This window comes from Mixophyes fleayi, chromosome 1 (genome assembly GCF_038048845.1).
Source record: "Mixophyes fleayi isolate aMixFle1 chromosome 1, aMixFle1.hap1, whole genome shotgun sequence".
Classification (NCBI taxonomy): domain Eukaryota; kingdom Metazoa; phylum Chordata; class Amphibia; order Anura; family Limnodynastidae; genus Mixophyes; species Mixophyes fleayi.
The window spans coordinates 226,611,021-226,637,023 of record NC_134402.1 but is presented as its reverse complement, the minus strand read 5'-3'; the positions used below and the strand labels follow the sequence as shown (position 1 = coordinate 226,637,023).

The window sequence follows — 26,003 nt, the reverse complement described above, 5'->3', positions numbered from 1 at the left end:
TTGTCCTGGAGACTTCCTAATTCTGAATAGGTCTTCCACTCCCGGGAAAGCAGTTTGTTTTCCCGCATCCTTCCGCTTCCTAGTGAAGTGGGCAGGATGGGATCCTGTATGATGTCAGTCCTGGCAATCCCTGTAATGTTGGCTTTCCCACCTGGGTGATATAGCTACACAGTAATATCAAGGAACTTTTTTTAACTCACAGCATTCCACTATTCCAATGTAATATAAAGCATTAGAAAACCATCGACATAACAAATATTAACTATATATAAATTTAATTTAAAAAAAAACAATGATAACAGTCATAAACGTATTTTTTTTTAATTTGCAATATATACACAAAAAAATGTAAATGGAATATAATACAATGTTCCTTTCAACTCAAAATTGCAAGGTAATTTTTATTCTCAATAATGACAACGTAATTTATACATTGTAGCTTATCTTTTTTTGTCTTTACATTGCGGACAGTAAAACATTTTTCTTTTTGTTGTGACACATTTGTCATCCTTTGTTAAGCCAACACAAGTGAAATGATACCACTGTTTACAAAGGTCACACTCCACCATTCCTTCTTTAGGCTTATGGATCTTGCAGAGGCAATGTGTTGTGAGTTGTATTTTTTTTTTTAACATTGTTTTGGCCTTGTTTAATTGAATATGTGGAAACATGGTAATGTTATTTTCTTCAATGCATTTGACTAAATGTTTCCTCATCTTGTCTTGTTCTAAATGTATTTTATTTAAATTCAACCCATTTGCCAGTGACACAGCATTGGCCAAGGCAAATACCCCACAATCATTTGCACCATCCTGTTTTTGGCAACATACCAAATTAATGTCAAGTACTGAATATTCACCAGTAAATAGCGGAGCATATAAACACAACATCTGTTCTTTAAGAGTCTCTGGTATTGATGGTTTTAGGGAGTCATAAACAGTCACTGAATTTTGAGACCTGTGTGACACCACCCAGTGAGCACCCAAATGGTGTATTTGCAGAATATTTTCACAGTCAATCTTAGAAACACTCCCATGTGCCAGTAACACTGTATCCTGCAGACCGGCAACAGAAGGGAATTTCTTTGATATTAAATACTGGGAGATATTCATGACATTGTCATCTAACCAGGCGTCATTGGATACAGCTTCTTTATCAGCAGTAGTTAATTTTATCCCATTGACTGTGACCCATGGACTCTCATTAACTGTAGTGCCTGAGTGGACAGTGTGAAAATCTTGTGATTCAGCAATTTGCGGATCTACTTCTACCGATTGCCATACATCTACTCTAAGCATATCAGCTCTTGATCCAACTCTCTGGGACGCTGGATGCTTAGGCTTTCCTTATTTTCTTTTTGGCAAAGGCTCAAATTTTTCAATATTTTTTCTTTTTTTGGGTGTTTCTATCAATGGTAAGCCTTGATCTTTTGGGATGTCTAGTTTAATTTCTTCAAGTAAAGTATTAAATTTTATATCCCAATTTTCCAGATATGTTTCTTCTTTCAACAGATAAACTGTGTCTGTAATATTTTTTAGTGTCTGTACACAATTAATAATAAGTGTTGTTCTTTTGGTCCTCCTTCGTGGTTCAAAGTGTTGAAGATCTTCAAGTGGTGACATCGTGTGCATGATACCTTCAGAGGGGTATTCAGCTTCATCTCCCCCTCTTACAGTATGGTCAGAAAAACAATCTGTGTCTAGTATAAATAATGCATTGTTTGAGTAAGATGGGTTAATTTTTTCCCATCCCCATCCCTCTACAAATTGAAAAATACAACACATGTGTTTACAAGGTAATAGAAATTTGATCCAATCTTCACATGTACATTCTGGACATTCTGCTCCCAGATTTACTGTATAATACTTTTCTTTATCGTATTCACTGTTGACTTTGAAAATGCCACTTGTGTGATCTATACAGGAAACATGTGTTCCATCGAGGTTACTTGACAATCTCCTCATAACGTGGTGAATAAATTCTCTTGGACGATTTTTCAGAAAATTTGGAACATCTTCATGGTATTTCCGGAAACTTTCGGAACTTCTCAAATTTAACTGTACATACCTATGTAAAAACAAATGAAAATCTATCTTATTACAACTATTAATTATGTTTTGCAAAAATTTACAACTGAGGTCATGTCAGGCTCTTTTTCAGCATTTATGAAGTGTAAGTGGCGTGTGTTTGAATTTCATACAAAGTAAGGTCATTTTTGGGTAAGTGACGTGGACGTGCCCACCACATTGTGGATACACCTCCTCTGCTAGTGCATTTAATTACAAGGAGGAGTGCCTGTTTAAATAGCACTTTGCCCCACATTTAGGATGACAGGCCTGCACATAACATAATAGAAATTACCCATGACATTTTACAAAGCAAGATGTAATTTTCTTAATGTATTTCTTCCTTGAAATACATTTTCCAAATATACTTTAAAAAAAGATGTATTACATTTTTGTGGCACAAGCCATTACTATAAATAGCAGACCCAAAATGTACTGAAAACACAAATCTTACTTCTTGTAAGTATTAGGAAAAAAACTACTGTGAAGCACTGTAATCATGTCACTGAGAGTGCAATTCTTGTAGCCATCCAGGTATGTATATTTAAGAGTCTCGTTTTGGCGCTCAAGTCCATTGTTTGTGTTAATTGCAATATGTAGTAATCCAGACCTGAAAACATGTGCCCATTTCTGTAGTGAGGGAGAGAGAAACATCATAAACAAATCATATTCATTTTAAATTGAAAAAATATTTTATTTTTCCCCCCAAACAATATAACCTTTATTAAAAAGATGAAACCAAACAAGTGAAGGATAGAACTGTTATTGAAATGGTCCATTATCAACTTATGAGGAATGTTAACAATGTATGCAGAGTGTTCCAACGTTCATATTAACGTCAACTGTCAGGAGTTCAATTAATATGTGTCTTCTATCCTGTCACTTGTTTATTAAAATACACAGAACATGTAAAGGCCAGTTCTAACAGAAAAGTTGAGGTGTTGTATATAGCAATTGGTAAAATTTTAGCTATCATGTAGCTACTACTTTCTAGAAAGTAAAAGATTGAAGTTTTTGTTTTGCTACGGGCAATACCTCCACCTTTAATTTTTAAATGATTGTTAAACCCCCCTCGTCATGTATTGTCCTTAAAAATAACAATAAAACTTTTACCTTTATTTCAGGCATCCACTTGTTTGAGAACCACTGCCGCAGTGCATCGCAGTTTTTCCAAATCTGGCAATTAGTCAGTATATTGAGAGCAACGTTGTGTTCCTCTATGTTTGTAGCAAGTGCTACACTACGCAGCATATTCAATATAACACTGCGACAACTGTGTACTCCATGTTGTTTTTTGGTCACCCATTCCATCCAAGCTTTCTCACGATGAAAATCGCAAAGTAATATTTGTGTATCTAAAATGTAAAAATACTGTTTATTGCAGTGAATTTATCAGATATACCCTTTGAATTAATACTCAAAAATCATTAAAGTTAGTTGATATTGACATTTTATTTGTATTATTATTTGCTAAGATTTGCTGAATGAAAACTTAATTAGAGCTTTCATGTTTTAAAGCTAACTTTAGTTGTGAAGTTTACTAAGTTAGTAAAAGGTTTGCTGGTACTTTTAGCCTACTTAAAAGGGTAATTCCATCCAAAACTAATAAATGTTTGGATTGTGTTAGCTGAGAAAAAAAAAAATTGGATATGGTTACTTGTTTATTTTGTCTCACACTTACCTTGATTTTTTGGGATAACTATGCATTTTTGCGAGATTATTTTTATGAAATGTAATTGATGCTGTTTAAAAATATAGATATTTAAAAAAAAAAAAAAAAGATGCATAGCAAAAATAATTATACAGTAATTTGACTAACCTTTAAATAACTGAGATATTGCATTTATCTCCTCTAGGCAAAAGTCGACCAAAAAACATTTTGGATTCCAGTTTAAGTTCCACTTTTTGAAAATTTCCAAGGCCTCCTGTATGCATGCTGATGTTTCTTGTTGTATTACGAATGCTCCAACTATTGCATAGCATACATTTGTCCGAACACAAAGGAAAAACAGTGGAAGCGCATACCTTGTTGTTCTGTATGTAGCATCTAACAGTGTGATCTGGTTTCCATACATTTGCAATAATTTTTGTTGCCATTCAGCTTGGTAACATAATATAAAACTTTGTTTATTTGTCATTTCCTCAGAGGTTGTATTAGGACGACAAAAAATATTTAATTGTGGGATTTGTTCTTTCCATTCTTTTAACTGGTTCAAAACATTTTCCTGATCCAAACTTGAGTTTCGACCTTCCTGTTTCGCTTTAAACATGAGATTGGCTAGGTCTTTTCTTGTGGGGTAAAAGCGTCTCCGTAAAGCTACAGGGGGATCATCACCCGGGAAAAGTTCTTGTGTTACAAACGCGTTAATGTGACTCATCATCTCATTTATTTTTCTAACCCCATTTCTGTGCAAACTGATTACTTTTTCTTGAACTCTTCTGTCGACCTTTTCCTGTAGGTTTGCTAACTGTTAGAGATGATAATTTAATTTTAAAATTTATAAAACACAATAAATATTACTGACGGAAATAATGTTAAACATTAAAACCATATCAATAAAAACATTTCATTCTTACTAAAACAAAATAACATGATAAGTTTATTACAATCTTACCTCTCCACTAGTTGCATGGAATTTATGTTCAGATAAATGTGGAAATCTAATTACGTAGGCATGATTGCCTTGTATTGTGTCACTTTGAAAGGCTTCTTTTACTTTCTTTGATGCATTACGTCTTCTTTTTTGTGTATCACTTTGGATCTATTAAAAAAAAGATAATTATTTGCTGTATGTGCATACCCGCACTGGCCTATCTCAATCACTGTTTTTATGTTTACATACTATATATGTAGAGTGTGTGTTTGTGTGTGTGTATATATATATATATATATATACATAAAAATCCACAAATTAGTTTACCTTTGCCCTTCTAAAAATATGTTTGCAAAATTTCTTTACCAATGTTTTACATTTTATTGGTCTGACAATTAAGTTGTAACAATGTAATTCAATGTAATGTGCTTAACACCGATTTTACCATAAAATCTGGGTATCTGATAATGTGCAATACATTGATTTCAGCTGGACAGCCCATTTTTTTGGTATGCTGTATAATACGCCTCCTTTTGGTGAAGGTATGATCTTCTCCCTATTAAAAGAATAATTGAAAAGAGCACTATATTAAACAATATATGTATGTTGTATTTTATTGTTATAACGCCTCTTTGACTTCATTAGCTGTGACCATGCTAATGAGGATACCTCTCCCCATTAAAAATGTAAGACAGAGAGTTGTTTGATGGCTCCACAGTACAATCTTTCAGCAATGTTCTACACATTCATTCTTCACATTTATTGTACTGCCTATCGTAGTGTTAAGTGTAGTTGTTCCCTAGTTCATTCTCAGCTAATTGAATGCTGTTAAAATACTGCTCGTTTGAGGGCACAAAGGCATTGATTGCAGCGCTTCAAATAAATGATATTAGCCAGCACTATTAAAAGACAGGCAATGCGTGGAAAACATTTTATAATTCAAAAAATAAGAGATACCTGGGTGATTTGTCTTTGATCTCCATAATTTTTTTTCTTCACAATGCTGAAGTCTCTACCCAAATGACACTGTAGAGTTTTTCTCCCAACCACCACGTATGGAATTCCAGAAAACTTAATTAGTTTGCCATACTGGATATCATTACTTTTCCATTGAATTCTAGATCTTGCATTTGGTTTGAAATCTTAATGGAAGTGATAAAAATTACAGTATTGTATTGTACATTTTAAACATGAACAACAATGTATTAGGCGTTTTTCTATATAAATGTATATACTGAAGATAAAAAAGGAAACCATAATTATTACTATATACAATTTCAAATAAAAATTACAGATTGTAAATTTTAGGTATATTAAAATAAAATGTACCCTCTTTGCCAAATTCTTTACTCTTCTGATGTATAATGAAGTTAGATTGTGTATTTTCCTCAAATTCACATATTGCTCTCTGCAACATGTCCAATGAATGAAAGATTTCACTTTGACAGCTTTCCCTATCTCCACCTTTACAATGCTTATCCTACAAAACAAAACAAATTATGCTCATCATGTCCCAAAAATATGAAATCCAATGCTAGATTTTATATCACTTTTTTTTCACATTGATTTGATGATTCAATGTCTTGCATGTGTTGGATGGCAGGTGTTACCAGTTCTGGTATTTCTGCACTAGTAGCCGAATGCATTTCTACACTAGACTAAACCTATATAAAATAAGAATCAGCTGCTAATCACAGATGATTTAAAAAAAAAAAAAAAGTTGGATTTGGAAAATATAAAGCAATATGTGATATAACTTTGCATGGAATTATCATCTAACAAATGAAAGAACTTACCTTATGACAGAAAAAAAGACTGATCTGGTCTTTCAGCTTAGAGCTTCTACTAACCCCAAAATTATTTTTGGATTTGAAGACACTACAGGACATTGCAGGACACAAGTTTTATAGGAGAAGGTGGGGTGAGAGACAGGTCACCAGCTGTAAATTAGGACTCATTTGTTATCTAAACAAATATAAATGAAACATATAAAAAGAAGGAAAAATAACAACAAATGTAAAGTCTCTAAGAGGTCAACATTCAATTTTAAGGATGTCCTAATAATCCTTATCATTCTTCAGTCGTCTAACAATTTATTCCTGTGCGGTGAAGAGGGGTCAGGTAAGGTACAGGTCAAGAGCCATAAATTAGCTCTCAATTACTATAATAACACATCTAAAGAAAACATAGAAACCAAAAGATAATTAACAAAAAATATAAAGTTTTTAAGAGCTCAACATTCAATTGTAAGGATGTCATAATCATCCTTATTATTCAGCAGTTGAATCTGAATTTATTTGTGGTGTGAGGTCCATATTGACATTTTCATTGTGAACATGTATTAGTGTTTATCCTTAAAGCATACATAAAATATAGGGTATCAATATTTAACACATTCAAGATTGTAAGCTTTGAGCAGGGTTCTCTTACCTGTGTCTGTCTGTATTACCCAGTATTGTTTTATTAATGTTTGTTCACAATTGTAAAGCGCTCCAAAATTTTATTGCGATCTATAAATAAATGTTGATGATAATGTGATTGACAGAGATAGTGGGCTGAAGCTTGCTATCCGTTATTGAAATATAGTGGTGTAGTACATGCGACAAGCACTTTCATGATCACTTCCACCATATCTTAAATAACAACATTGAGACAGGGGATGGGGTACTCAGGTTTAATACATGACACTGTGCAATGCATCACCAACACAGGGAAATAGACACTGCTGACAGTGGGTAGGCATTACTGTTGATGTAAACACCTGAAACTTACCTTATTATTCCACAGTAACAGAACAAGAGTGGGGGAGTCCGCTGGTCATGCCATCCATTGTCTATTTGGGAACTGTAGTTGAATTCAATTAATGGTTTTTTTTTTCCTCCCCAAAACACAACACTTCTTATTCTGGATCATATGAAAAACGCTGTACAAGTTCTAGATTCCCAATATAGGTGTACAATTAAAGTTTATTATGCTCGGGTCCTTCTTGTCATTAGATGTGGTGTTCTACACGTGGCACTACACCCAAATATTTTTGAAATTTGAGTAATTTTTAATATTTTAACAGCTATGAAAAAGTAATTATTGACAGGCAAAAGTAATGTAGGCATTGAAGAATACACTCGAAAGTGTCCCAACTAGTTCTCAAAATATAAAGGCATATTATATTGTCACTTTTTTAAAAGATAATTAAGAGAACTTATAGATGTACATATTTTGTTGTACACTGCTTGGTAGAACTGTTATACTTTATGCATTTATCTAATATTTTGACATGTTTTTAGGACACAAGCGGAAAGTGTGAAGGTTTCTTATACACGGCTTACATATACACATGTAAGAAATATCTACTTTACATGGGATGGGTGGAGGGTTGATTTAAGACTACTTTTCCAAGTCTGGTGGATTTAACACAAAAGAGAATGTGCTACATATAAACCAGTGTCCGGCCAAGTTATGGCCAGTGATCCTACCTGTGTAAGTTAATGTACATTCTGGATTATTGTGCACCTTTTTCACAGACGGTTGGATGACACTCAAGACAATGAATGTGCCAGTCCTGCATCCACCTCACATGCCCCGTGTGCCAGTCCTGCATCCACTACACATGCCCCGTGTGCCAGTCCTGCATCCACCTCACATGCCCTGTGTGCCAGTCCTGCATCCACCACACATGCCCCGTGTGCCAGCCCTGCATCCACCACACATGCCCCGTGTGCCAGTCCTGCATCCACTACACATGCCCCGTGTGCCAGTCCTGCATCCACTACACATGCCGTGTGCCAGTCCTGCATCCAACGCACATGCCCCCTGTGCCAGTCCTGCATCCACCTCACATGCCCCCTGTGCCAGCCCTGCATCCACCACACATGCCCCGTGTGCCAGCCCTGCATCCACCACACATGCCCCGTGTGCCAGCCCTGCATCCACCACACATGCCCCGTGTGCCAGTCCTGCATCCACTACACATGCCCCGTGTGCCAGTCCTGCATCCACCTCACATGCCCCGTGTGCCAGTCCTGCATCCACTACACATGCCCCGTGTGCCAGTCCTGCATCCACTACACATGCCCCGTGTGCCAGTCCTGCATCCACTACACATGCCCCGTGTGCCAGTCCTGCATCCACTACACATGCCCCCTGTGCCAGTCCTGCATCCACTACACATGCCCCCTGTGCCAGTCCTGCATCCACTACACATGCCCCCTGTGCCAGCCCTGCATCCACCTCACATGCCCCCTGTGCCAGCCCTGCGTCCACCACACATGCCCCCTGTGCCAGTCCTGCGTCCACCTCACATGCCCCCTGTGCCAGCCCTGCGTCCACCACACATGCCCCCTGTGCCAGCCCTGCACCCACCACACATGACCCCTGTGCCAGCCCTGCACCCACCACACATGACCCCTGTGCCAGCCCTGCACCCACCACACATGACCCCTGTGCCAGCCCTGCACCCACCACACATGACCCCTGTGCCAGCCCTGCACCCACCTCACATGCCCTGTGTGCCAGTCCTGCATCCACCACACATGCCCCGTGTGCCAGCCCTGCATCCACCACACATGACCCCTGTGCCAGTCCTGCATCCACTACACATGCCCCCTGTGCCAGTCCTGCATCCACCACACATGCCCCGTGTGCCAGCCCTGCATCCACCACACATGCCCCGTGTGCCAGCCCTGCATCCACCACACATGACCCCTGTGCCAGTCCTGCATCCACTACACATGCCCCCTGTGCCAGTCCTGCATCCACCACACATGCCCCCTGTGCCAGTCCTGCATCCACCGCACATGCCCCCTGTGCCAGTCCTGCGTCCACCTCACATGCCCCCTGTGCCAGCCCTGCATCCACCTCACATGCCCCATGTGCCAGTCCTGCATCCACCTCACATGCCCCGTGTGCCAGTCCTGCATCCACCTCACATGCCCCCTGTGCCAGCCCTGCATCCACCTCACATGCCCCCTGTGCCAGCCCTGCATCCACCTCACATGCCCCCTGTGCCAGCCCTGCACCCACCACACATGCCCCCTGTGCCAGTCCTGCGTCCACCTCACATGCCCCGTGTGCCAGTCCTGCATCCACCTCACATGCCCCCTGTGCCAGCCCTGCATCCACCTCACATGCCCCCTGTGCCAGCCCTGCATCCACCTCACATGCCCCCTGTGCCAGCCCTGCATCCACCTCACATGCCCCCTGTGCCAGCCCTGCACCCACCACACATGCCCCCTGTGCCAGCCCTGCATCCACTACACATGCCGTGTGCCAGTCCTGCATCCACTACACATGCCCCCTGTGCCAGCCCTGCATCCACCTCACATGCCCCATGTGCCAGTCCTGCATCCACCTCACATGCCCCGTGTGCCAGTCCTGCATCCACCTCACATGCCCCCTGTGCCAGCCCTGCATCCACCTCACATGCCCCCTGTGCCAGCCCTGCATCCACCTCACATGCCCTGTGTGCCAGTCCTGCATCCACTACACATGCCCCGTGTGCCAGTCCTGCATCCACTACACATGCCCCGTGTGCCAGTCCTGCATCCACCACACATGTCCCCTGTGCCAGTCCTGCATCCACCACACATGCCCCCTGTGCCAGTCCTGCATCCACCGCACATGCCCCCTGTGCCAGTCCTGCATCCACCACACATGCCCCCTGTGCCAGTCCTGCATCCACCACACATGCCCCCTGTGCCAGTCCTGCATCCACCACACATGCCCCCTGTGCCAGTCCTGCATCCACCGCACATGCCCCCTGTGCCAGTCCTGCATCCACCACACATGCCCCTCACACACTAGCACCCCTTCTACTTACCTTTTTTTACAGGAATGCAGCCAAGATCGGAAAGAAATGATGGCGCTCCTGCACCGACTACCATTCACTTTCAGCAGCCCGCCTAACACTTTGCACCATGTGACCGCTGCGATCACATGACCCTGCGACGTCATATTGACGTGCCAGGGTACCTAGACCGAAGGGGATTTAGCCGCTACCCTCTCAATATGGTACCGCTTACTTGCCCTCTAGTTTTGTCGCGCCACAGCGATTGACCAATCAGCGCTTACGTCATGTGTAAAGGACGTGCGCTCGGGTTAATTGCATTGCTCCGTGAGCTTGGAGGTAAGCAGCTATTGGCTGCCCAGTGGCCTAGAGGCGGAGAGAGCGGCAGAGGCCGGAAGCGGGTGAGAGGAGCGAGAATGATGCGGAGAGAGCCGCCGTTTCCATGGTAGTGTGGCCCGGTGAGCTCTGAGGGCTAACAGCGGAGCCTTTCCCGGTGTCGGGATGACGGGCCTGAGCTCACCATGACCGGAGAAAAGAAAAAGAAGAAGAGACTAAATCGCAGCATTCTGCTGGCTAAGAAAATCATTATTAAAGATGGAGGGACGGTGAGTCGTGACAGGTCCACATGCATGTCACGACTTATTCGTTGGTGTCTGAAATGTGTCAGGTTTGGAAGTGTGTGGTCCTACGGTGACAGTACCATATGGCGGCAACTGGTGATTAACATGGTGATTTGCAAATGATGTCAGTTCTTTGTAATGTCCCCGTGTTCTCTACACACTGTGCCATGTGTACAGTTACGGGACTATTAAGCTGCAGCTTTGTATAACATAACATTGGGACATTTTCTGAAAGTAGACAATATGGCAATCACAAAGAGCGCACATTGATACCACACTTTAGTGTCGTATTCATATGTAAGATATATATTTGTATTAGTCTAGTGTGGCTGTAGAGTCTCGGGTGGAGTGAGAACATGCACAGCTGTTCTACAGGTGAGAGCAGCAGGTGGACACCGGCAGTGCTGCTCCAAGGGAGAGCAGCAGGTGGACACCGGCAGTGCTCCTCCAAGGGAATAGTTCATTCAAATATGTGCCCTTCTAAGTGATTTGCTAAAAGAATCATCCCTTCCCTCTTAACAACTACTGTGGACACTACAACAGATGTAGGTGTTAGTTTTTGTAGCCTCTAAACAGTAGTGCAGCTCTTGAAGGGAAACTGTAATAAATTAGAAAATAAACTGATAGTAGACCTTTGGTTGTTTACTTTGGTCAATATTTTAAACAGGTGGTCAATATATAATTCATATTTTGGTGTATGTATGCAAACATAAGCAGTCTTTAGAATCTAATCAGAGTTCTAAACACTACTGTTTTATTATTAGTTTTTCAATGTAATAGTTCTCCTTTAAGGCTTTTCTACAGTAATAAGGATGATGTCAAACTGTAATACTTTTCCAGGTAGAAAAATGCTAGACCAGTAGTAACTGAGGATGGTGGCTGTCCATATGTATTTTCTTAGTGTTGCGCATTTTCTTATTGCATATGGGCAGATTGTATTTGGATTGTTTTGATAGTTATTTATATGGTGCTTGGTAATGGCTCCTCTGGGCAAGCTGGTAGACAGAACAACTATAAATCTCTAGTATACACTGGGCAACAATATAAAAGCATAATGTTTCAGAAAGGGAGAGGTTAATGTATTAAGTATGTCATCCCATACTGCCAAAATGAAAGCTCCATGCAGAGCAAATATTAACTCGCGAGCAGGTTACTGGGCATGTCCTCCACCCCCTCCTGTAGTCTGGCATTTCCCCTCTTAATGCAGCTTGATCTTTACACTGCTTCTATGTAAAATGTCGCTAATCCATGCAGAATTCTCTATTACAAATACAAATTGCTTAAACAACTAGCAGTCATATGAATAAGAAAGTACACAAGTATGCATTTTTATATATTTAGTCATAATTAACAATCATCTAGTAGTAACTCTAACCTCATGTGACAACCTGTAACAGATTTTACTTATTTATACAAGTCAGCATGAAGCCATGTGTGCATAAGTCATTACAACCTATGAATAGTAGCTTGTAGTACTGTCTTAACAACAGTAACATGAAGTATTCCATTTCTGTATGAGTTTCTTAGTGTCTATGAAGAATTGTGGCCCACTTTCTTGCAACACTGCTTCAGTTCATTGATGTTTGAGGGCATTAGTTTATGCACAGCTCACTCACAGTCCCTCCACAGCATCTCAATGGGGTTAAGGTCTGAACTGTCATTATACCATTCCAAAATTGCTGTTCTTTTCTTTTTTTTTTCAAATCATTAATATTTTTTTCATGCGTTCAATTGATCAATATGCATAGGAATGTGTCTGTGTTCGCTCTTGATATAGCTATAGGGTTTAGGTCCTTTTTTCACTTAGTATGTCTGATCATGAGCCTTATGTCTACATAGACCTCATGTTTCTGGAGATAGCTGAAAGTGCAGCTACACAACTGTTAAAGGTTACAGTGTAGTAGAGGTAGAGTCAGTTTCTTGGTAAGCCCTTAATTTCATAATTGCAAACATTTGCTCATTGTGAAGCTAGACTTCTAATATAGATTAACATCTGTATGAGTTCTTGAACAATTTATAAAACAAAAATATTAATGTAAAGCCAACTTCATTTATGCATGACCTGCATTTCTCCTTTAAACTAAGCCCCTAACATTGCGTCTATTTTATTAAAGTGTTTCTCATCATGTGAAGTCTGAACTCTGTATTTAACAGTGATTGAGCCATGGAAATTAGAGGGGGGGGACGACATTTTGCAGTAAAGCAGATTGAGTGGATCAAACCACCAAGCACTTGTGCTGCATTTTTCCTGAGATGTCGCACACCATTCTACCCCATTGAAATCTCTGGCAGCCTATTCTGTCAGAAATAGCAATCAGGGTTTATACAGGGGGTGTGGGGGGTCCATTTTGATGTTCCAACTGGCAATGCACATATAATTTCAATCTAATTTTTAAACAGCGGCAGGGGGTTGGAGAGCCTAGCGTCTACCATGCAGTGGTGGTTATATTCTTGGAGTTTTTCGCCTGGGGTCTACTGACAACGCCCATGCTGTCTGTAAGTAAGATTGATAAAGACATTGAACCTCTGTATCTTCCACCTTTTCATAAACAATTGAAAATCGAATATTTTCTTGACAGGTATTGCACCAGACATTTCCTCAGCACACCTTTCTAATGAATGGCTTGATACATGGTGTTAAGGTGAGAACAAAAGTGACAAGTGGATATAAACTCGAAAAGCATACACATCACAGCTTCTCTTTCCTTAGTGTCACTGTGACATGACTATTCCTGTCTCATTTATTTCAGGGACTTCTCTCCTTCCTGAGCGCACCCCTCATTGGAGCGCTGTCTGATGTGTGGGGTAGAAAGTCTTTCCTTCTCCTCACTGTGTTTTTCACGTGTGCCCCTATACCTCTGCTTAAGATCAGCCCATGGTATGTACTGGTGGCAGTAGTGGGTAGTTGATAACATGGAATGTGATATTCTTTCGAAAACCGTAGATTCTTCTTGTTTATATGTCAATTATAGGGATTGGCTCTCTGTGTTTTTGAAATGGTGGCATTAGCTGGTACAATTTAAGACTACAGAAAATAAAACGCCTGCAGATCAATGATGTTAAATTAACTTAAATACCTTTTTATATTTTTTTTTAAATCTAACCTGCTATTAACACATCAATACTGCTTTTCTGTGCTTTTGCCAGTATTCCCATGTATGTAGAAACTCTATATTTTAGATTTTATTTTTTTTTATTTTATTTTGTTATGTTTAACTTTTTCTGATTCCTTTTGGGGTTTCCTGCAGGTGGTACTTTGCAGTGATTTCTATGTCCGGTGTTTTTGCTGTCACGTTCTCTGTGATCTTCGCATACGTGGCTGATATCACCCAGGAACATGAGCGGAGCACAGCATATGGTCTGGTGAGCTCCATGTCCTTTATTATGATTGAGTTGCTTGGAAGACTTATTTTTGTGCATATCCATTGATTTGAAACTTGTAGGGATTTATAATTGCAAGTTCTGCACAACGACACCCACAGACATAGCTACAGGTCCCCACAAGGTGTTTTTTTTTTGTTTTTTTTTTGTTCAGTCAAATTTTATTAACATACATATAGCTCGAACCCATAGCAATTGACCACGTTACTTGACCCCACTGCGATTCTGGGAAAAGTTGTTGTCCTCTTAAAATCCCAGTATTTTTTTTATTTATTTTTTTTAACATTACAGAACTGACATTTATGGGCTCCTTGCTTTGTTTCAATATGGATTTGACGTCCTACCACCACAGAACTTGGTTTGAACTGAATGAAGAATACATGAAATGTCAAATCCAAGTGTTAAAAGAATATATTGCCTGCTTAGTAGTAGCAGAGAGTGCGAGTACTACTCCTTTGTTTTCTAGGGCTCATGCGCAGTACATATTGTATTTAGTTTTTATGTTGTTTTGGTGCAGCCAGACCCCAAGTCTTTGTGAACCATTGTTTTGGAATCTCAATGGTTCCTATTAGACTACATTGCATATCTAGCACTCTGGGAACAGGAAGAACATATTTTCTGGTTAAAACCAATAAATACCAGGATCAGTAGAACATGAGACAATCTATCACCATCTCTTCTTTTGTGTTAGTCACAGTCCACCCCCTCTTTATTTTCTAGCCCATATTCAGAATTGCTGTCATGCTATTTGTATATGCACTTAAAATTGTCCCCACTCTGCTTAGCCATTCAGAATGTATATCAATGAGTTTATGTAACATAATGCTTATATCACTAGCTCAGGTAAGTGTGCTTATTCATCTGTCTCTCTATATGTGTCAGGAGCTCACCTCCTCCCATTGGAAAATTTCTTCCCCCAAATAGAATAAAGGTATATCAATCACATTTTAATATAAACTCTTGTACTTAATACACACACAGTATTAACTTATTGCAAAGACTCCTTTATATATTTTAAATACTAAATCTATTAAATACTAATCAAAAAAACTATTTTGCTGAAATAGATTTTTGATTCTCCCTATTAAAGTAAGACAAGCAAGTCAACAACTTGTCTGCACTCGGCATTTCTGTGACCTGTAAGGGCAATGAGATTAATTATTAATTATGCTATTCTCAGTGTCGTAAGGAGCTTCTTGCTGGTATTCTATGATGGCCAGCAAGAAGCTTGAAGATGACTTGGGCAGTAATATGTACCCCAGGGCTGGACAAATCCTGGTGGCCATGGTGATTTAACAATGCACTCTGAGCTCCCTCCAGTTTTCCCTCTGCACTAAAGCTGCTGTGGACAGTCCTCTTTATTAGTCCTTTAGTGCATCTTTAGTGAACCTTTAGAACTGTTTCACAGCAATTGTATCTTCAATGCACAACATTCTGTAACATGTCTGTGTTATAATGAATATACTTTATGCTGTGCCATGCATGGCACATTGTACTGTGTGTTGAGTTATTAGATGGGGTTTTTATGGTTTGACAGAAAATGAAATATTATGCAGAGAGAGCATGTTTTGGAGATCACAGTACAATCTCTAGCAAATATTGGTCCCACATTAACATAGCCAAACTGTTTTTAGTGTGTTTAGTGGGAGGATGTTTAATGTGTGTATGTTACTGATGTATGAGCTATCCATTGAATTTCAGCAGAGAAGTTCTAGTTTGTAAAACATAAATAAAAATAACCTTCACTCGCATATAATAAAGGCAGTCTTTGTGTCCACTCACTTGCATGATTTAATTAAGCCAAAATTGTGGCTAAACCAAGCAGTATTTTGTAGGAAAAATGTAATGAACGTTTCTAAAGTGGTAGGAGGTTGGACAACCTAAACATAGGCATAATTGTAAATGGTAAATACCACCAAAAAGCAGAAAGTAAGCCTGTACATTGAAATGCTCTGGGTGCAGCAGGGCAAACCCAACGTGCAGTATGCATCCCGTGTCCTGATTTGGAGATGTCAGATACTTTAAGGCATACATCAAAACTGGACTATCTGAGTGAAAACCATATGACAGTCTCCTTAGCTCTCGGATCTACATTTCCAGTGGGTTTTTGGTTATTCCACTTCTGTTTATTTAAACAAATTATACTTGACTCTGCTGTAATTAATGTGCCATCGTATATATCACACAGTGAAGCCAGGAGAGCCACATGACAACACAGGTTGCAAGTTTTCAACTGGTTTAGAATCTGGAAATCCTAGAGGAAAATAATATGTATAATAAGTAAATTTGATCCATGTAAAGAATCTCTGTTTTTATAATTTGCAACAGATATATGAAACGATAGTATACACCAGTGGATCCTACACTTTATCAGTTCGAGGCACTGTTAGGGTGTCCATAATTTTTTCAAGGCACCCTGAAGCCAAAATAAATACCTTGCTTACCGCCCTGGCCATGACACTCCTGTGAGATCGCCGTAGCACACAGTGTGGTAACCACTGGTATACAGCAATAATTACCGGTTTAAAAAAAAAAAAAAAGACTCCACCAGGATCTGCATAAAAACCACTAGTAAATATGTCAACATCCATAAAATCACATATCAAGAGCCATTATAAGCTTACAGTATATGACCCAAATTATTTTAAGTAGGATACCCATAAGAACAAAAACAATATGATAATTACTAAACGGATAAATCACAGTATTGTTGCCTCACAGCACTGAGGTCATGGGTTTGATTCCAACCATGGCACTGTGCGGAGTTTGGGAGAAAACGCACCACCGGAGAACATACACACTCTGAAGACATGGGTTAATTTGACGTCTAACAAAATGAAAATGTGTGTGTTAGGGAATATAGACTGTAAGCTTCACTGGGGCAGGCACTGATATGAGTGATTATTCTCTAACGTGCTGCAGAATATGTAGATGCTATATAAATAACTCAATAGATACATAATAGTAGGCTTGTAGTTGATCTTTCTTATAATGTTAACGAAAATAGATGTTCTTCCCAAGCCTCTGCATAATTAAGACAGTATTTGGATATGTACATCTGGCTTTGCAAAATTTTAATTAAAAAAAAAAAAAAAAAAAAAGTCTACTTTTGCAATACTAAAAATTGGATACATGTAGAAACTGTAAAGTGACCTTGGCTTGTGATTTCCTTTAAGTCATTCTTTTTTTTTTATTTGTCTTCAATGTGTAAATAACATCCCTTGCAACCCACTTTCATAGGTGTCTGCTACCTTTGCTGCCAGCCTTGTAACCAGTCCAGCAATTGGTGCCTATCTGTCTCGTGCTTACAGTGACACGCTGGTGGTGGTACTGGCCTCTGGTGTGGCTCTTCTAGATATAGGTTTTATCCTGCTTGCTGTTCCTGAATCGCTGCCTGAGGAAATGCGACCAGTCTCATGGGGAGCCCCCATATCTTGGGAGCAAGCTGACCCATTTGCGGTAAGAATTACACTGTTCATTGGTGACATGTAACTCATTAAAAGAGAGACAATACAAATTATTACACTCCATATGGTGCTAAACTACCAGAACCTTTTTGTTACCTGTATGAAAACAAGTGGGCGGAGCAGACACTGCAAGAGAAACTGTTCATATCACTATAGCTAATACAAGCATTTTGTAGTTTCTGTACATGTCGGACAAATCCTGAATACTGCACAAGAAAGTGCACAGGTTGTTCTCTGTGCGTGCTTAAATGAGGATTCTGGCTAATTTTGAATAACTAGTTCTGGATATACCCAATTTGGCCATAATATGGGCAGTGATAGTGGCAGCTGGAAGAGCCAAACGTTCAGTTAGATGGTGGAGACAGCTGAGACATTTGGTGATAGCGGAAGATATCACATTGAACTATAGAACTAGTTACACCATAGAGATGGCATTAAAACTAAAACCTGCTGATTGTGCTACGTAGGGGTGAGGTAGAAAGGGATCTAGAATAGAACCTGCCAAGTTGATGGTTGGAGAGATGTGATGAAAACCATGGTACTACGTTTTAGACCCATAGAGCTTTGGATTTAAATGAGAGGAAAAGGTCAAATGTTTAAAAGGTGTCTCCTAAAATGACAATAATTAAAAGTGACTAATGTCTAGCAACCACAAGATCTTCCAAAACATTAATGAGAACTGTTTTAGTTGCATACAATGCAGATTGATTGGAGTCCAAGAGAGAGTTGGGGAACTATGGGCAGGTCAGACAGGTATTCAAGGAATTTTGATGCAAAGGTGTGGTTAGCTACAGGGTGGATGCCTGAGGGATAGAAAGGATCAAGAGACTGTTTATTTAGGATGGTAGTAATCAATTCATGCTTAGATGGGGAAGGGGGGTGCTGGTAGATATTGAAGATATGTTAGCTGGGGGGAAAAAAAGATACTGAATTTTTTTTAGGATTGGTACGTAAAGAAAAATGTGATATGAAGGAGGACTGGTTTGCTGCGATAAGGCCGTAAGTGTAGGAGAGAAGTCTTTAATGAAAGTTGACTAAAGCTGGATACACACTACACTGGTTTCGTCCAATAATCGTCTCAATCAGCCGACATACGACCGCTCGTTCAAAAGTCGGGTCGGTGTGTGCAGTGACACGATGGTCGAAAGTCTGCCCAAATGGACGATTATCGCCTCATTTGGTTGGTCGTACCGTTTAATATTTTCGTTCCAATCTAGTTTCAGCTGTGTAGTGTGTATAAACTTCCGACCGATCCACAACAGTGAGTACGAAATTAGTCATTGCTCACGACAACATGGTTGTAAAAAGTCCGCTCTTCCCTTTATCGTCCTAAACAAGGCTAGTGTGTATGCAGTCCATGGACGGAGCGATCGGACCATCGATCACATGTAAAAATTGCTCAACATAAAAAGTTGGTCGAAATTTCTGTAGTGTGTACCCAGCTTAAATTGAGGTGTGGCAGGCTAGAGGTTGAAATGGGGTTGTTTGTAGATCAGATCCAAGTGTAGGTAAATTGTTGCATATCAATGAAATTTAGGTCACAATAATTGAGTGTTTTTTGGAGGTGGGCATAAAGTGAATTGAGATGTTACATGGTGATCAGACCAAGGCCATATTTAAAACTGCAATTATATTAAAGGCAAAACCCGCATATTTGATGAAACCGCAGTCTAATCAATGTACCCCAAAGGGTAAGGGAATATAGGGAAGTTAGTGTAATGCATAGCTGATTTGTTGCTAAGCTTAAGAGGGTGACCCTCTTCATTTGTAGAGGAATTAGTTGACTGGGATGGGCAGAAAGAGTAGGCTAAGAAGAGCAATTTGAAAGCGGTGGAAAAGGACTAGGATGTTAATGATATAATGGGCATCCAGTAGAAGTCTGGGTATTTCACAGGATAAGAGGTGTGTAACTAAGCAGATAAAATGATGCATAGAGCTTGGAAGACTGTGTATAACTGCACTAAAAGGATGGAAATGTAATCTAGTATGAATTTCAAATAGGAGTAAAGGGGGAATATTCTGAAAAGTACAACAATCTCTTTCCAGATCTTCATAGTCTGTACATACAAAGAGGCTGAGCACAAAATGGTGGTAAATTACTCTTAATAAAAGAACAAGAAAAACGAGCATATTTCTGCCCACATGCAGAGCCCTACGTATCTGGAGATGTCAGTCTGCATCAGCAACATATGTGTCTGGCTTATGACAAGTCATCATCAGCAGATATTTCAACTGCCCTGTAACTGATGCAAAATATATGCCATCTAACAGATGTGTTTTTACATGAGCTGCATGTGCGTAAACACTCATTCACTGTACTCAGCCAAGGTTAGAGCACCTCTCCTCTCCCCGTCCTGCTTCTCCAGGTGCAGACGGGTTTTAGTATCTTATAAGCACTGGTCTGTATAGGTACATTTGCATTTGTTTTCTAAGTAAGAACAGAGACCTATTGCTTAAAATATGCTTTACAAACTGGTGTACGTCACACTCTGAAACACACATTCTGGAGCTGATGCAGAATGTACAACTAAATATGGAAAGTGACTTTAAGGTAGTAGTTCAAGCAGTGGTAGAAGATAACGGTCTTCCCTTATATGTAAATGAGGCTGCATTGATTTAAAAATGTACAAAACAAGTGGGCAGTGAACAGTAGGGAAATACTTAAGTGTTCGTAAGAAGTGTTTTCGTGTCCAGTTTCCCTTGTTTATAAATATCAATGTGTGAAAACAAAGAGGCATTTTTTATGTTGGGCAATGGAACATGGAAGTGAACTGACAGCTTGATGGATATATTTGGGGAAATATTACTAATCTGGTAAAGAAAAGGCAGATATTCAAAGAAGGGATGTAGTTGTTAGGATTAGTCTTCCTCTCGTTCTGTTTGGTAGTCAGCAGATTTCTAAAGCCTGGAAATTCTTAAGTGTTAAGCACTTGACTTTCATTGTTTAGAGAGTTTAAAAGTATAATATGAGAATGCATGGCAAAATTTCTGCTGAAACACTTAACCTTGAACTCAGGCGACAGTAGTGCAGATTTTGTGGTCACACATCCTGCAAATTGCCTGATGACCCGATTGAAGCACGTCAGATAAGTATTGGGCATACTAGAAATTTCGCTCAGTAGATTGGCCAGTCATAATTTAGTTCCAATATTAGTCTTTCATTACTAGTCCTTTATAAAATGACACAACGTCACTTGAAAGTGGCTTTGTAGTTCAGCATCTGTTGGACCAACTGGTTCTGTATTTTCTACTGCCCAGATCTGTCAGTTACTGTTACTTGTTAGGAGCCAATTTCTAACTTAGAATAAATGTGTTTAAAGCTTGATGTCCATTCAGAGAGTGAATTAAAAATGGGTAAGGAAGTGTTTTAGGAATAACCATTTTCTTTATAATCCATCTTTCATCTGTAGCACAGAGAGCATTTTATATTTACTCATCTTTTTCTTTTTTTTTTTTTCTCCCCTTTTCTGTGTTAGTCCTTGCGAAAAGTCGGTCAAGATTCCACTGTACTCCTCATCTGTATAACTGTGTTTCTGTCTTACCTTCCTGAAGCTGGACAGTACTCGAGCTTCTTTCTCTACCTGCGACAGGTGAGAATAAGCTATAGAGATTCCACTTATTTTGTTCAATGACCTGCAACTAGTTCTAATTTAAATACAAAGTTAGATTCTCTCAGAGGTCGATGACTTATCTACATATGACAATACAGACAATTTTAGTGTATTGTGTCAAACGGAGCCTATATTTTGTGCAATACATTTCAAAGTACATTGGTTAATTTATTCCTTTTTTTTCCAAATAGGTGATTGGCTTTTCATCAGAAACCGTTGCTACATTTATTGGTGTTGTTGGAATATTATCAATCTTGGCTCAGGTTGAGTTTTATTTCTTGCTTCTTCCTTTGGTGTGGGGGTTGGTTTCTCCTTCTTCTTTTTTTTTTGCTAGAGATAAGAACCACTTATGTACTTGAATAAGCATACAGTCCTCCATAGTGGAAGGTGTAAGAGTGATTTTTATGGCAAATTCGCCGAGCTGTGAGGGGACATTCATGACTGTGAGGGTTTTGGCAGAGAGACCTAAGTTTAGATATTTTTACTTGTGTTTGTCATGTCCCAGCTTGTAACTGCTTTTCTTGCTCCTCTTACAGACTGTGGTGTTGGGAGTTCTTATGAGATCTATTGGAAATAAGAACACTATACTACTAGGCCTTGGCTTCCAGATATTGCAGCTGGCCTGGTACGGCTTTGGATCTCAGCAGTGGTGAGTGATAACTGAATATGGTTCAGCAAACCAACCTAGGACATTGTCACTTGCAGCTATTGACTTGTACAGAAAATAAATGTTTACAAGTTTCTTTCATCAAACCAGTGCATGTTCATTCAGAGAAGAACTTTGTAAATATTTTTACATATTCCATTCGGTCCAAGAAAACTGACCCACAAATACTACATTAATCCCTGTGTTGGCATATCTCTACCGTTCCCATTGGCAAAATTGAAAAATAACCATCTTCTGTCATTTGGTCTGCTCCAAGCTCTTTTTTTACGTCTTGTAGAAAGAAAATGCTCATGTAGCACTCATCTGAATGAGTCCTTAATAAAATGTATTATAATATTACTGTTATAAACTTCCTTCTACTCCTTTTGCAAAACTAACCAAATCTTTATGCTGTACCTGCTGTCACTAATAAAGCATTACTCTTTCTTTGCAAGGATGATGTGGGCTGCAGGAGCAGTAGCTGCAATGTCAAGTATTACCTTTCCAGCTATCAGTGCTGTGGTATCTCGCAATGCAGATCCTGACCAGCAGGGTGAGTTACTGAGCTATGGCTTTTATAGGGATGACATATGTAGAATGAAATGGTGAATGACTTTTGGCACAAGGGTGTGGGAAGGGGTCTAAATGGTGGAAGGAATTGACTGTTTGTAGCAATGAGATGCTTCTCTAGGGATAAAGTGAATGGTACATAAATATTCTTTTGAGGACAATGTACAGTATTTAAATTATAGAGAAAACACAAAGGGCTTTACAGGTTACAAGATACAGTCAATAGCAACAGAAATAAACTGTTCATAGATGTCACATTCTAAAGGGTGTAAATGACATGCTATCTGTAATTCAAAGTGTAGTCCAGAGAAAAAATGGGTTGTAATTATGTATGATTTATACATGAAATAACATGATGCTGTGCCCCTACTTTAGGTGTAGTGCAGGGAATGGTAACTGGAATTCGTGGCCTCTGTAATGGACTGGGACCTGCTCTATACGGCTTTGTCTTTTACTTATTCCATGTGGAGCTCAGTGAGATGACTGAGGACGAGCCTTCTGACAAAGTCCTTAAACCTAACATGGCCAACCCTTCTGATGAGGTGAGCATGTAAATAAATGCAGATTGGGGAAGCACTTTATGAGCAATGCCCACTGAAAGGAATGGAGATGTGAGAAAAACAGTAGAAACCTAGACCGGCACATAGTGTTGTTTTAGCAGAGGCAATATGACATGCAGAAGAAGGTTGCAAACTTGGAGAACTCGTGATTGGTTATGGAAGACGTGTCTGCTGACTATACTAGACCTGTCGGTGGATCTGTATTGGTGGATTAGGTTTGTTTCCATCGTCGCTGCCCTCTATTACCTTTTATTGAAGTGCGGATGGGTGCTTAGAATTTTATTCTACTCCCTCCACTGAGGTAGAAGACTAACGGGTAGTTTTCCTCCTATAATTTTAAACTATTTATCCTGTTCCTAATAGTGTAGTAACATCAAGGTGCAGTCACATGTATGTAAAACTTTCCATGTTCTGACAGGAGTTTAAATAAGATTACATTATTATTTTATGTAGTCAAGTGCAGACTGTTCTCTTTTTACCAACCATATTACTATCCCAGAGGTTACCTCCACTGTTTGGGTTGTGAACAGGATAAAGATTACTAGTTCTTATAACCTCTTGAAACCTACATTCATAGGTGTGAATTGAAATTCAATATGTTATTTACATATTTAGCATTTTATGTTTTAGTAGCTGTTTTTTGGTTTTATTTGTTTTTGGGTGCCAGAATCCCACTTTTGACTGTCTTTTTTTTATTTCTTTGCCCCACGACAGAGAAGCATCATCCCCGGCCCCCCCTTCTTGTTTGGGGCATGTTCTGTGTTGCTGTCCTTACTAGTGGCACTCTTCATCCCGGAGCATACCAGCCTTACACTGCGCTCTGGTGCTCATAAGAAGCACAGCAATGGTGCTCAGAGCCATGCACTTCTACCTCCTGCTCACCTCCCGGAGGGCAAGGAACCACTTCTTGACGATAGTAGTGTATGACCCAAGGACCATGCATGCATGGGCATCAAAGCTTACAGGACCGGCAGTATCGCTGATGAAAGACCCTGTTTATGGAAGCTGAGGCAGCTGGACTAAGTGACAGAGGACAAAAAATGGACTATTTTATTTAATACCCCGGGTCAGGGGGTAGATAGAGCAAAAGCTGTTACAATCGGGATACAATTAAATGTGCCACTGAACATGACAGCAGGGACCACAATGCCGAGTATCTGTTAAGCAGGTGAAGTGTGGCTTGCAGGGTATAATTTATTATTCTGACAGCTGTATATTGACAGAAGCAGGGAGTGAGATATGTAATGTAAAATGTCAAGAAAGGGTCTGTGGCTGAGAAGAGGCAATGGAATCTGCCAAAGCCAGGAAGAGGCATAACTTGGACAGTACCTGCCTTAGCTCTAGAAGCAGAAACAATTGCACCATAGCAAAGAAAAAAAAAATATCTTTTTTTTTTTTTTATTATTTTTAATAATTACTATAAGTTACTGAAATGAAGGAAACTCTTTGCCACAGTTTTATGTGTATAAATTTTTTTTTTTTTTTTTTTTAATTTACTCAATTTGACCCTGCTTTCCAACATCTCTCCTGTGCACCATGGTGCAGTTAATGAGGGAGTGGAGTCGGATGAAGAGTCCTCATACTGATCTGACAGACTAGCCTCTCTACAGAATTAAAATAAATTTTTTTGTTTGTCCAAGATCACCTTCTGTATTTTAGTTTTTCTTTTGTTTTTGTGCTTTTTTGTTGTTTAGATAGCAAGGGTTGGTAATATATAGATATGGCTGATTACATTGGTAAAAAATAAAAACCTTATTAAAGAGAACTACGATTGGGGGAGGTGGCTTGAATGGGGAGCCGCTCAGTACGTTATTTACTAAAGGTAAAAATAGCATCTGCTGTGTTAAAGATAGTGCTACCTAGGAACTCTTACTATCATAAAACAAGTTGGAAACCATTATAAAAATTGTGATTACACTTTTTTATAAGTGCAGAAAAATGTTAAAGCATATTTAACTTTTGCATCTTGTTTTCAAAAAATGTTGTGAGGCCAGCTAACTGCCAAGAACTAACTATGTCTAGGGGCTGGGCCAGCTTCCATCCACCTCTGAGTTTAGCTTCACCATCTGACCTTTCCTGTAAATTCTACTCTGTGCTACATTCTGGAAAATAAACACACACAAATTTTCATATCTCCTAAAGGAAATTGTTATCTCCTGTAGGCAAGAACTTTCCAGAGTAAGATGACATTTAATGTGAAAATGTATTTAGTATTGTATACTACTAAATTTAATAAATGTTTACTGTAAAAGGAATTGCTGATTCTTTTTCTTTTCTAGCTAAAATGGTACACCCCAATATTCCAAAACTGAAGATGCCTGAAGGATTTATTTATTTATTTATTTTTAAATACTGTAAATTATCTTTTTTTTTTAAACCCACAGTTCCCATTCCACCATCCATGAAGTTCACCTTGCCTTCAGTGACAATTGCGAGACCACTTCTCTACTTGGTGCATACAGCATTTATACTGAATGCTGTGTCCACAATGCTTTATTACCTGAATACTCTTAACCATAAGTCACCATAAATAAGAATAACAATGATTAATGATTTGCAAGTAATGTTAACTCGCAAAGGTGGCCTGATCGTGGCATAATAATTTGGTGGTTTAAGGTAGTTTTAGTTGAATTATTGTGCCTTATTTTCAACAAATCAAAAATTAACATATAGTACATACACTACACAAAAATCTAAAAATTTTTT

At 39.3% G+C, this 26,003-nt stretch overlaps 2 protein-coding genes and 1 long non-coding RNA gene across 5 annotated transcripts; 2 read left to right on the top strand and 1 right to left on the bottom strand.

The window, feature by feature from the left end:
• Positions 1-440: 440 nt before the first annotated feature.
• LOC142151010 (uncharacterized) lies at positions 441-5,797 on the bottom strand. The gene is made up of 7 exons (XM_075206272.1): positions 5,618-5,797; positions 5,106-5,216; positions 4,682-4,828; positions 3,886-4,534; positions 3,180-3,421; positions 2,521-2,696; positions 441-2,067 (listed from the first exon to the last, which is right to left on the bottom strand). The coding sequence occupies exons 2-7, from the start codon at positions 5,160-5,162 to the stop codon at positions 1,347-1,349; spliced, it is 1,992 nt and encodes a 663-aa protein (XP_075062373.1). The 5' UTR covers positions 5,163-5,216; positions 5,618-5,797; the 3' UTR covers positions 441-1,346.
• Positions 5,798-10,783: 4,986 nt separating this feature from the next.
• On the top strand, positions 10,784-25,552 carry LOC142150989 (hippocampus abundant transcript 1 protein-like). Of its 3 annotated transcripts, none has more exons than XM_075206243.1 (12): positions 10,784-11,047; positions 13,463-13,558; positions 13,642-13,704; positions 13,813-13,940; positions 14,311-14,425; positions 17,684-17,902; positions 21,387-21,500; positions 21,713-21,784; positions 22,058-22,170; positions 22,623-22,720; positions 23,113-23,279; positions 24,012-25,552. In XM_075206243.1, the coding sequence occupies exons 1-12, from the start codon at positions 10,964-10,966 to the stop codon at positions 24,222-24,224; spliced, it is 1,482 nt and encodes a 493-aa protein (XP_075062344.1). In that variant the 5' UTR covers positions 10,784-10,963; the 3' UTR covers positions 24,225-25,552. The 3 variants fall into 3 exon arrangements, with proteins under 3 accessions (XP_075062344.1, XP_075062336.1, XP_075062353.1); XM_075206235.1 differs by lacking the exon at positions 10,784-11,047 and adding an exon at positions 11,054-11,170; XM_075206252.1 differs by lacking the exon at positions 10,784-11,047 and adding an exon at positions 11,171-11,186.
• On the top strand, positions 11,193-11,662 carry LOC142151004 (uncharacterized). Its single transcript, XR_012691121.1, has 2 exons — positions 11,193-11,450; positions 11,489-11,662. It is a non-coding gene; the product is annotated as an uncharacterized LOC142151004 (long non-coding RNA).
• Positions 25,553-26,003: the final 451 nt, after the last annotated feature.